This window comes from Eublepharis macularius, chromosome 9, assembly GCF_028583425.1.
Source record: "Eublepharis macularius isolate TG4126 chromosome 9, MPM_Emac_v1.0, whole genome shotgun sequence".
Taxonomy (NCBI): domain Eukaryota; kingdom Metazoa; phylum Chordata; class Lepidosauria; order Squamata; family Eublepharidae; genus Eublepharis; species Eublepharis macularius.
In genome coordinates this window covers 63583581-63595746 of record NC_072798.1, presented here as the reverse complement: position 1 = coordinate 63595746, position 12166 = coordinate 63583581, and the positions used below count along the sequence as shown (strand labels likewise).

At 41.1% G+C, this 12166-nt stretch overlaps 1 protein-coding gene across 3 annotated transcripts; it reads left to right on the top strand.

Moving 5' to 3' along the window:
• On the top strand, positions 1-12054 carry MDM2 (MDM2 proto-oncogene). 3 transcript variants are annotated; one of them, XM_054988379.1, is made up of 11 exons: positions 1-149; positions 669-756; positions 2345-2419; positions 3117-3250; positions 5089-5138; positions 6194-6261; positions 6376-6436; positions 6779-6942; positions 7689-7844; positions 9204-9281; positions 10497-12054. In XM_054988379.1, the coding sequence occupies exons 2-11, from the start codon at positions 673-675 to the stop codon at positions 11046-11048; spliced, it is 1422 nt and encodes a 473-aa protein (XP_054844354.1). In that variant the 5' UTR covers positions 1-149; positions 669-672; the 3' UTR covers positions 11049-12054. The 3 variants fall into 3 exon arrangements, with proteins under 3 accessions (XP_054844354.1, XP_054844352.1, XP_054844353.1); XM_054988377.1 differs by having other exon boundaries at positions 6373-6436; XM_054988378.1 differs by lacking the exon at positions 1-149 and adding an exon at positions 183-527 and having other exon boundaries at positions 6373-6436.
• Positions 12055-12166: the final 112 nt, after the last annotated feature.

Below are 12166 nucleotides of genomic sequence, written 5' to 3'. Positions count from 1 at the left end.
CGAGTGCGCAACCACCCTTTCTGCGGCTGGAAATGCTCAGGGCCTGGCTGCGGCCGTTTGGCGGGCCCGAAATGGCGGCGGGACGTGGCGTCGATTTGGCGCCGTCCGTGAGGAGGAACGGAGCTGCTCCCTAAAAGGAGGCAATGAGAGTGCGTGGGGAGGGCTTGGCGAGAGAACAGCCGCGGGAGGCGGGAAGGGAAGGGCCCTTTTCTGGGCTCCTCAGGTGCACGCGGGGAGCCTTCAGTATGGCGGGGGAAGGCCGAGGCGTGTGCCCGGAGAGGGGACGGCTCCGTCGGCGGCCTCGCTGGCTCCCTGCTCCCTCCCTGTGACTCACTCTGCGTCGGCTTCCGCATCTCTCGGGATCATGTTCGGACTTGTCGGGCCGTGGCCGGCAGAGGCGTTAAGCCCGGACTTGCCCGTGGACGAGTAAACAGGCGGCGCTATTTAAACGCGGCCCGTCCTTCTTGTTGAGGGGGCTCTGGGAGAGTGTCGGTCTTCTGGCTCCCGAGTCCCGGCGGTTATGTCGGGTAAGGCATCCGGGAGCAGGACGCAGTGGGAGGCGGGCAGGGGAATTCCGTCGCTCGGCTCGGCGGGGGCGCCCGTTTCTGCGGCCTACTGGGAATTAATCGTCTTTTTTACGTGGGTTTGTTGGGTTTTTTCTCTACCAGGCAAATGTGCAATACTAAGATGGCTTCTTCCGCTGACGACCCCACTGCGGGCACATCCGGCATCAACCAAACGGATCACGAAGCGCTGGTCAGTATTACGAGGGCCGCTTGTGGCACGATGCGACCCGCATGTTAGGTTGCATTTACACGCTCCGATCACGCAGATGCTTCTTTACAGGAGCTAAAGATCTTGAAACGCTTTCGCTTCGCTTTTGAAAGATACTAGAGGCAGAGTAAATGTGTGCGGTGGGAATTAGCGTTGCATCCCTCGGCCTGCGCTGTGTGCCTTTAGCTGATATGCGTAGAGCTTCACAAGATAGGAACCTGTCAAAAGGTTGATCAGAACCTATGCTGCATGCCCAGATCCAGCCCACTGCCCCTCATCCCCCAACTTTCCTTGCACAACTTCACAGTGACTGCTTATAGCCCTGTTCAGAAAAGCCAGGGTGATGCTGCTGCAGCAGGCTCTGCTTCCTACCTAAGAGCTGCTGTAGCGGAGTGGTTGGACTTTCCACTCCCATGACTGCCATGAGCTTACCAGGTGGCCTTGGGCAGCCTCTCCTCCCAGCCCCAACTCCCCAGCTGTATTGTGCAGTAATAAAAATACTTTGTTCACCACTCTTGAGTTGGGCACTAACCTGAATAGAAGTGTGGTATATAAGCACACTTCTTGTTGTTGTTACTAGGATTCAGTTGAATGCCTGCATGGAGTCTCTATGTATAAGTGTGTATGTCTCCCCATATGATCCTGCATGGAGACAGCCCTGTGTGTATAGAGTTATACATGTATAGGCTCTGTGTAAGTGTTCATCTGAATGTGTGTAGATTTTCCCACTTCCCCTGCTCTCTACTTACTCTCCCTGGATGTATCATCTGGAAAGGGCTTGAGACCATACATAGTATAATGGTTATTAGATCTGAACAAGGAATAGCCTGCCACCGTTAGGCTATAAATGTTCTCTGTGTGTGTGTGTGTGTGCGTGCGCACGTGTGCGCACACACACATATATACATATGTCGTTCCCCTTAGAGGCCAGAAAGTTGCATAACGTGAATGTACATATATATGTATGCAGTGCTTACATCTGCTCATTACTTTGTATGTGCAGGATGACATATATACACACCTATTTCTCTGTCACATGCATAGGATGCCTGTCTGAGAGTGTGTGTGGCCAGGTTTACAGTTGTGAAACTTCCTTTTAAAACTGGTGTTTAGGTAATAAGTATGAATTCTGAGAACACATCCGCAGTTTTTAAAACTAAATATGAAGTCTTTTTCTGCTGTATATTCAATATAATCAGGGCTTTTTTTCAGCAGGAACGTGGTGGAACGGAGTTCCGGCACCTCTTAAAAATGGTCACGTCCGGTGTCCCTGCCCCCTGATCTCCAGCCAGAGGGGAGTTTAGATTGCCCTCCATGCCGCTCGTTCCCCCCTTGTTCCAGCTGACCCAAAGTGATGTCATTGTGCAGTCCTGATTTCCACCACCTCTTTTCCCAGAAAAAAAGCCCTGAATATAATACATATTTGTGTGTGACCTTGGAGGATTTGCTACTGTCATAGCAGTATGAGTAGGCATGTTAGAAACTCAGCAGTACTAGATCTTAAACGTCTGTCCTTTTTGAACAAGAACATGGCTATTTAAGTAACTTGTATCTGTATCTCTATTTTCAGGTTAAACCCAAGCCACTATTGTTAAAACTTTTAAAGTTTGCTGGTGCACAAAAAGATACTTTTACTATGAAGGAGGTAAGTCATATTCTTTGTAATAAGTACGTGAGTAGATATCTACTACTTTTTTTCTTTATCAAGAGGATCAGATTTCTGTGTCGTCATACTGTTCAAGAATGATAAAAACTTTAAAGCTGAGTTTTGCCTTCATATTGGCTTTTGTCTTCCTATATAATGGGAGGAAATAATTTAGCAACAATTAAATGGTTGGCTTCTCGTAACTTCAGAATGGACATAATAGTAAACATTTGTAAATCTTATAGAGTAGCAGAGTTAACAGGATTATGGTGGATGGAGTATGCATATGTCTGGCTGTCTATATCAAAATTGCTCCAGAAGGCTGTAGTTGGTAATAGTTTGGCATACACAGAAGTCCTAGCTTCGTTGTGACCGTGTTCCTAAATGCAGCCATTTGCTTATATGAGCGAGTGCTCAGAGATGCAGAGATATTATCAGAGTGATCGCTAAACATGCTCCCTGCTTCTGTGTTCTTGAAAATCATGCCTACTCCTGTCTGCATAGCCCTGCCCTTCATCTGCATAGTCTTATCCTGAGTTTTGTTTCTTGGTCATGTTACAGTGCAGTGGAATGTTATAAACGGGTTTTTAGTTTATGGCAATACTGAGAGCAGTCATTATAAAATATACTACAAATTCTTCTGCATTGATCCTATACTGTACAAGCTGACACTTCTGATGTTTGACTGCTATTACAGGTAATATTCTATATTGGTCAGTATATTATGTCTAAACATCTATATGATGAAAAGCAACAACATATTGTCCATTGTGCAAATGATCTTCTTGGTGATCTCTTTGGAGTACAGAGTTTTTCCGTAAAAGAACACAGGTACTACTGTTTCTTGTGACTTTCTAGCAAATGCTTAGCGTGTGTGTTAACTTACAGCTTTCCTGGCACATTCTTGTGTGCTAGATATATGTATGGTGGAAAACTGAGCTGTGTGTTTGTGTTAGTGAACATCAGCATAGTCTGGTTGTTGTGGGTTTTCTGGGCTGTATTGCCGTGGTCTTGGCATTGTAGTTCCTGACGTTTCGCCAGCAGCTGTGGCTGGCATCTTCCGAGGTGTAGCACCGAAAGACAGAGATCTCTCAGTGTCACAGTACTACAGTGTCAAGACCACGGCAATACAGCCCGGAAAACCCACAGCAACCATCGTTCTCCGGCCGTGAAAGCCTTTGACAATACATCAGCATAGTCTGCTTTTGCTTTTTGTAATTGCCTGATCTCATGATTTCTGTAAAGTAGATTATACAGCTATTACCTACTAATGAAAATATTCTCTGCCTTTATTTTTTGGAAGTGGTGTAATTTGATAGTGTACATACATCTGATGTCTGTAATAAAATGTATTCATTAAGAATACATTGTATGTGGGCTACAAGATGCAGCTTTTTATTATGCTGACTTCACCTTGGTGCATTGGTAGCTTCTGAGTGTGTAAGTATAAGCTTAACAATGCACATACAATTACAACACATCCAGTAATTTTCCTGTGCACTGCTGTATGTAGGTCCACTCTGTTCTTGCATTCCTATTGCACTTATTGAATGCCTCCCAGCTTCGCAATGAATGAGAGAGCCCCATTGTGACATATCAGAAATACATTGGGATTTCTACTCCACCCCCTTCAACTTGGTATCCCAGGGGCCACTGGTAAAGCAGATCTGAAAGAGAGGTTTAGTTATTCTACTTTTACTGGTGGTGAGGCTAAATATATTTAGCGCCACCACCAAATACTAAATGGTGACTGTTGGGCAAGGTTACATTGAATTTTAGTGAGTTAACACGCAGTTCTAAAAATTTCCAGTCTCTAACCATAACAACTTTTGGAAGTATGTTTTCTTAATACAGTACTTTTTTCTTAACAGTCTAAACAAAAGAATAAAAACATTAAAATGAAAAAGTGGTGAATATTAGAATGTTCCCCTGCATCAAAACAGCTAGATATACTTGGTAATAAAGCAAGAAGTTGGGTTTATTATTTAAAACATAAAGCACAGAAACTTGCAGTGTAAGACATTTTCAGTAAAAGAATCCGTCTTGTAACAAAGAAGAGACAGCTTGTAATAAAATTTAAATGAAAGGTCTTGTTTTCCAAACATTTTGTCAGGTTTTCTCCTAACAGACAGATTCATTCTGGATGACTTACAAGGATATAAGGATACTTCCATAAGTGATGATCAGAAAGACCAAACAGTCATGTGTGTGTGTGTTTAGTATTAATGTGGTAAAGTAGGCCAATTTCCCTGTGATGCGAGCTGCTTGAGTCTGTATTTGCAAATTTTGTTCCTCAGTGGTTCCTGTGCAGTCTTGCTTTCTGTTTGTGGAATTCTGTGATCCAATATGTTGGCTATGTCTGGATATAGTGGGTTTTATATGTCAGCTCAGGGATTGGAACTAAATTGCCTTTAGTTGAATTGTCACCTTTCTTGCTGGCCTGTAATGAGTAATCTGATGCCTAGAAATTATGCAGGTTTTTTTTATTTTTCCAAAACTCAGATAAGTGGGGAGAAAAACTTTGACCTTAAAATGTATATATTAGGAGCAGGGCCAGCTTTAAAAAAAAAAAAGTGGCGACCTTACCATCCAGTCCTCATTATGGTCACTTTGTAATAGTAATATATAATTTATATCCTTGAAACTAAAAAAAAAATATCTTTTTCCAGGCAGTTATATTTGATGATTTCCAAAAACCTGACAACAGTCAATCATCAAGGTAAACTACTTTGCTATACTTTTTAAAAGGGTTTTTCAAAAAGTTTCTTGCAGAAAGAGTTTGACTTTCTTTAGTATACTTGGCAGCAAACTTTAGAGCAAGCACCAAAAAATCTTAGGTGAATCTGAATCTCTCTTAATTATTTACTTAGAATTTAGTTTATATCGGTAAGCATTGGTGGTATGCGGGAGGTAAGATGCCAGATGTTGGAATCAGACATAATCCATTTATCTGTTACCTATGCCAGCTAGTGTTAATTACCTTATCCTTTGTAACTGATGATAGAATAGTTAAGATTTGTACTGCCTTACCTAAAGTAGATTATTAAGTAGCTGTCTGAGTTGTCCTTCTCCAAATTGTCAATAAAGCAAGTAAGTGCTTGGTATGTGGCGACTAAGAAACAAGACAAATGTTCAGATGTGGACAAGAGACCCAGCTAGGATCCTGTTAATTAAAACAGCAAAAACAAGACTCTGATTTGGATGCTTAAAGAGCAATCCTGTGCACAGTTACCTTGGAGTAAGTCTCTCTGCATTTAGTGGAGCTTATACAGAACTGTGTCAATATGCTCAAGATTGTGTGGTAAGCTGCTAGGAAAACATCTGTGATGAGAGTGGAACCAAAGCTCCAGCATGTGTCTATAGTCCACCAGGCAAACTATGCCAAGTATGAGTTAGATGATTACACATACAAATGTATGCCAGATCCACCTGCTATTTGGAACCTTTTCCTTCCTCAAAGGCTAGTTGCTAAATGACCTCTCAGTCTTAGTTCTTTGTGTTTCATTTGTGAAAGCTGATTTATCCTAAACTTTAGGGCTTGTTCTAACATGCATGACAACAGATGGTAGATTATGTAAACTTGATTAATTATTCTCTTGTATAAGGTACTGTATTTTAGCTTTTCACATGTCTGTGTAAACTTGTCACAATATTTTAGGACTCTGAGGAACTCATTTGTAGAAAATCAATGTGTTAATTCATTTACTCGGAAATGTATATTTGAGTTGCCTGCTGTTCCTCTTCAGTGATTTCCAATATGTATTTTTTTTGAAGACTCTAGTAATGTTAACACATCTGTGAATCAGTCCAGGTCCCCGCTAGAAAATGGAAATGCTATAAAGGTAATTTCAAGCACATAGTATTTCTATATTATTCCTCTTTCAAGTATAATATCTGGGACAGTTATGCTTAATCTTCATTAGGAGTTTTGCTTATTTAGTGTTTTTCTTAAGCAGGAATCAGTGCAAGAGTCAAGTGAAGCAACTACTTCTAGAAGGAGAGCACGTAGTGAAACAGGTAAGAGAAAGCTCCTTTGCCTGGCTTTCAGTACTAATAGTAGTTCTCCCAGAGCAGAGCTCAAGTCACTGACAGATAATAGAAAATGTTGTATGACTGAGAGGGAAGGCACCGCTGCTTCGCCATGTGTGATATGAGGCTTGTCTTCCTTTCATAGCTCCTTGAATTTATGTACATGCTAGTGTGCAAGGAGTTCCTTGTTCCTTGACTTCTCGGTGTCTTTTCCACAAGCACTTTGACCCATCAACTTTTTTTCTTCAGGAAGAGTCCTTCTGTCTATATTGAATTACTTGGTAGGCACGTTTTAACATTTTCTTAATTACAATGTGTTTTGTTTTGCAGAAGAAAATGCTTTAGAAGAGCCTAATGATGAAAGACAGAGAAAACGGCATAAATCAGACAGCATTTCCCTTACATTTGATGAAAGCCTCTCTTGGTGTGTAGTAAGTGGTTTGTATTGCGATGGAAGCAACGGCAGCAGTTCATCTGGCTCTGTATCAAGCCCTGTAAGTAACAAATGGCTTTAATGGGGATTTTTTAAAAGAAATCTCCCATGTTGTAGAGGTTCTTTAAATAGACTGTGTGTTTAAAATTGTGCCTAAAAAGATGGGGAATAACAAGATTGATTCCCCGCCCCCATAAAACCATACTGTTTACACAAAGAATGCTTAATGTCAGAGGAAATAGTTTTAGCCTAGTTTTCTCCCTGATATGCAGGACTTCTGTGTGTTGGATATTTTTTCCATAGAGTAACATTCAGTCATTGCTTGAGTAACAGCTTGAATTTGATGCAGCCTCACAAAGGATGTCAGGAGTCCTAACCGCATGTGACCAGTTGTCAAAGTTTTTACTCTTTTCCCATGATCCTTCGTTGGGTTTGTGGCAGAGATAGCTATTGCATAGTGGATGTGAATGGCCTACACTGTTCTACCCGCATGAAGTGGGTTTTCTCCATGGATAGGCTTTTCTTATGCTGTAAGCTTTCCCTGAGTGTTAATTGCATATTTTTGCATGTTGGTATTGGTCCAAATATAGCTTCTGGATATAGACATACATTATAATAGATTAAGAGATTCCTTTTAAAAAACAGGTTTATTCCTGTTGTTACAAGTGGTTCTTCTCATTTCTGTGCATATTGAATCCTACAGAAATTTATGTTCATCTCCATATGGATTCTAAAACTGTTAATTTTGTTTACTGTTTTTCTGTTTACAAGCTGATTAAAAGGGCATGTGCATTTTGTCTCTTTTAGGATAATAATGCCAATTCTCTAAGTGGAAATTCAGATTGGTTAGACCAGGATTCACTTTCAGATCAGTTCAGTGTTGAGTTTGAAGTTGAATCCATCTATTCAGAAGACTACAGCCCTGATGAAGATGTACAAGAACTTACAGATGAGGATGATGAAGTAGGTGCATTTAAAACAAAGTTCATTGGACTGTTGTTAGGGAAAGTACTGCCCTTGTGTGAGAATTTCATATGCGCACATACTTTAAGAAGCTGATTCAGGCCATTGGTTCACCTAGCCACTTGGACTGGCAGTGCTCTTTCCCAGCCTTGCTACCAGAAATGCCAGGGATTTACCTTGGGATCTTCTGCATGCAGAGCATCTGTTCTCCCCAAAATGGGCCAAATTTTAAGAGTTGTTTGGATAGTGTTTCATTTGGCCCAGGGAGACCAGCATTCAGGCTCACTGAGTGGTCTTATCCTAGTTGAAAACGCACTTTGCTCATTATAGTGTGCTTGTGATAATAACATAAACTAACCCCACATTAAGCTTGTGGACTCCCTGAAAACTCTTGTCAAGCTCTAGTTAAATTTATGTACGACTGCCTGCTGGATAGAGACTCATGATAACAACCAGATTGTGGAAGATTCTATCTTCGGGGCACTTTCTGAATTTCTGTGTTCAGTTGTGATGTTATGTACTATTTTTCCTTCTTGCATAATCAGCTGATCTGCTTCTTGTCATCTTTTCTTTGGTATACTTTTTAGGGTACACTGGTTGTCCCCCTCAGGAATTTTTTTTGCCCCCCATGTACATAACAGCCTGATATTCCTGGAAGAAGGGTGGGATACAAATGGGGTAAATTAAACTCAGATCTGTGTGTAGTCTTTAGCTTTAGTGTTTCAGAACAGAACTGATAATTGTGTATATCTTTGACTTCTTGGAATTTTTTTTCTAATCTTAATAGTTTCTAAAATTGCTTTGGAAACATGAAAATAGTTCATCTGATAAAGAGTCAAAGGAGGGGAGGGCTGACTTGCATGCCCTGTACAGGTTCCTGTACGTCATCATTTGCGCCTGTTGCTTCTGGGCTCCCTGACCCCACTCTGCTGCTCCACTTCATCTCTACAAACTAACCCCCCCCCCTCCAGTTGATACCAAAAATAGCATAATATGAAAGTAGGCTGGGTAAATCATGCAGGATACAACTCTGCCAGGGGGGATAATAGTTCCTTTGCTGGAAGTATGTATCATTCCATTGGCACAGAATTGTCAATATTCATTCTGAAAAGCCCTAATCTTGTTTGGAGTTTGGATGCGAAGGTTCACTTTGAAGCCGTTCGTGAGTCAAGCAAGTTTAGAACCTTGCGATTTGTTTTTTTTTTTTTTAAGTGCAGTTACGTCACACTATTTAGTAACTGAGGAAAGAGGCTTAAAACAAGTATAGAAGTATGTTTTGCTTCTCTTTAGAATTGTAACATTTTGTATGTTGTATAAATCTAAAAATTTAATTAGAAGCTAAACTTTGTCTTCCATCAGATATATCAAGTAACTATATATCAGACTGAAGAGAGCGATATGGATTCATTTGATGATGATCCTGAAATTTCACTAGCTGTAAGTGAATTCTTGACTTTGAAATAAACGGACACTGGAGTATAAAAAGCATTGCAGACTAGGGCTGTGCTAGTTTCAAGTGTTTTAATTTGAAAGAACAAGTCATAACATGTCTAACAACCTATTAGAAAAGTTGGGAGTGTTAGATTGTACAAGTAGGTTAATTATTTAATGGAGCATGGTGTTAAATGGGTTGGAGCGCCAAATTATTTACACTGACCGTTGCCAGGAGCTAGTTACAATCTGTAATCTCCCCCTGATATGTATCAATTTAACACCAAACCATCAATTTCATTTGCCATTAAATTAAAAAAATATATAAATAACATTTATCATATTGATTCTATAATCAAAGTATTATACAAACCCACACTTGCAGTGCTGTGTCCTGGACAACTCTTGAGTATCCCCTCAGATTTTTCCAGTTCATAACAAAGTAAGCTATCAATCCATTACATAAGAAATATGAGGACAGGTATCTCTGACTGCACAGGGCGTTCGGTTGACATTAAATAACTTCAGCCCATGCTCCTAGACCTGAGATCCTGCCACACATCATCCCCTACTAAAGTCTCTTCAGCAAAACTTCTTCTGTTCCTTTTCTAGTAAATAAGCTTCGTATGTGAAAGCCAGGATCCAGTCTTGGGTTGCCTGTAAGCAAAGGGGAAGGAGGAAGGCAAGCCAGCAGAGGAAGTCATTGGCCAGTTGGCTTAAGGGAGGGGAAGCAGGAACTGAGGAAGTGGAACAAGTGAGGAGGAAACTAGATGGCCGTGTCGATGGGCAGAGGAAGGAAAATTAGGCCGAGAAAGGGAAGGAGACAGATGGGTGAACTGGGAGAGGGAAATTGGAGCCAGTGAGGAGGAGGCTCTAGCAAGGATGGAATTTTTGCCCCCTTCACAGGACCGGTGTGTGTATGGATGTAGCATCTAATTTTGAATATTGAACATCCAGAAAGTGAGAGGCCACGGACTGATGAAAGACCCTTCCTCCACTTCTGCCTTACAGCCAGCACAAGCATAATGACAGGATAAAGCTTGTTGGGACACTGCAGGCACCCCTTGATACTTCCCCCACCACAAAGTGGGTGGTGTCCCTCTTAACTGCCTCATCTGGTATCAGCGCAATGATTAGGATTATGCCCCATCGTCTTTATATACTATATAAGCAAGTTTCAATAAATGCTAATCACAACTGTTTTCTCTTCTGATTCACAAGGATTATTGGAAATGCTCAAAATGCAATGAAATGAACCCACCCCTTCCTCGCCATTGCCCCAGATGCTGGGCTCTTCGGGAGAACTGGCTCCCTGATAAGAAGAGCGAAAAGCCTCAAGGGAGCAAGTGTGAAGATGCTATGCCAATGGATCCTGAGGAGGGCTTTGATGTTCCAGACTGTAAGAAAGGAAAGACGGACGAAAGTAAAGAGGTGGATGAAGCAGAACAGACTTGTGAATCTCAGGAAAGTGAAGAATACTCCCAACCATCTACATCTAGCAGTATGCTTTGCAGCAGCCAAGAAGACTTGAAAGAGCCTGAGAAAGAAGAGGCTGAAGATAAAGATGGAGGCACAGAGTCAAACCTTCCTCTCTCCAGTATAGAGCCTTGTGTCATATGTCAAAGTCAGCCTAAAAATGGTTGCATTGTACATGGAAGGACAGGACATCTTATGTCATGTTATGCATGTGCAAAGAAACTGAAGAAGCGCAATAAGCCCTGTCCAGTCTGCAGGCAGCCAATAGAGATGATTCTAAGGACTTACTTTTGCTAGCCAAAGAACAGGCAAAACTAGGCACCCTTATTATGAATTTCTATAGACTGATAATTAAGAGGAAATTTATGTAAAAGAAAAAGATATTTTGTATATGGAAGAGTTTTTATCTTATTTTTTTCCCTTTGGAAGATTAACTATTTGCACTAAAATTCATTGGCCGTTGAAAACACTGAACAATTTTTGGTGAATTGGTACAGATTATCCTCTGCAGTTACATAGTTCTATACATAAAAACTTGTTAACAAGAAAGTTAATGTAGTGTTTGTCAAGAGATTACTTTTTATCAGTTCTTGTTATTGCAGATCAAAATTGCAAATCAAATGTTTTTTGTAAATTATATTTATTTTAAGAGGATACAAACTAGACTTCAGGGGGTTTTTCTTAAGAAAAGTTGATTTGCTTCCATTACATCCTTTTTCAGTCCTAATTTAAAATCAGGCAGCTGTAAGACCTGATATGGAGGAGAGAGGAATTTAGCACCCTCTGGAGAGGAGGGGTCTCTCTCTGTCCTCTCATCCTGGTGAAAGACTGTCATCTTCTATCTCATGAGTTACAGCTACTGCCTGTGACATCTGTGCAAGAAGGTGGTTGAGCACATGTGCAGATTTGGTTAGCTGATGGTTAATGAAAGGGGTGGGACCTAGCTCCAACCATATCTTACTTTGCTGGCCTTCTACAAAGCAGTAGTCTCTAGCTGGTAAGCTTTGCAGCTCCCATGTTTAAAGTATTTAGGGAAGGGGCAGAGCATCTGGCCTAATCCTAATACTTAAAATGTTCTCCTTGCTACATCTACACTTGGCCCTCTTTGAAAAGCATAGACTCCCTTTATTCTCGCAGACCATCCCCAAAACTAAAGAGCAGTTCAGAATTGAGCTTTGGTACCATAAGAAGAAAGAATAACCTTGAGTTGCACCTTTGCATTGTAGCCACCATACTTGCATTTTTGTGGTGAAATTATGGAGAATTAATTAAATTGACGACAACTGTTTGTTTTGCCTTCAAATATTGTATGAAAATCTTTGTAACGAGATGGTTGCCCGTGTCTAAAACCACGCTTCAACTTGCCACGAGAAAGATGGATCTCTCTCCGGGGAAGCCGAAAGCAGTTAGTCTTT

Excerpts from the sequence above, each read along its gene's own strand:
- MDM2 (XM_054988377.1), top strand. The coding sequence starts at position 673 with ATGTGCAATACTAAGATGGCTTCTTCCGCTGACGACCCCACTGCGGGC. Across the intron at positions 757-2,344 it reads AAACGGATCACGAAGCGCTG|GTTAAACCCAAGCCACTATT; the intron begins GTCAGTATTACG and ends CTCTATTTTCAG. Across the intron at positions 6,437-6,778 it reads GAGAGCACGTAGTGAAACAG|AAGAAAATGCTTTAGAAGAG; the intron begins GTAAGAGAAAGC and ends TTTGTTTTGCAG.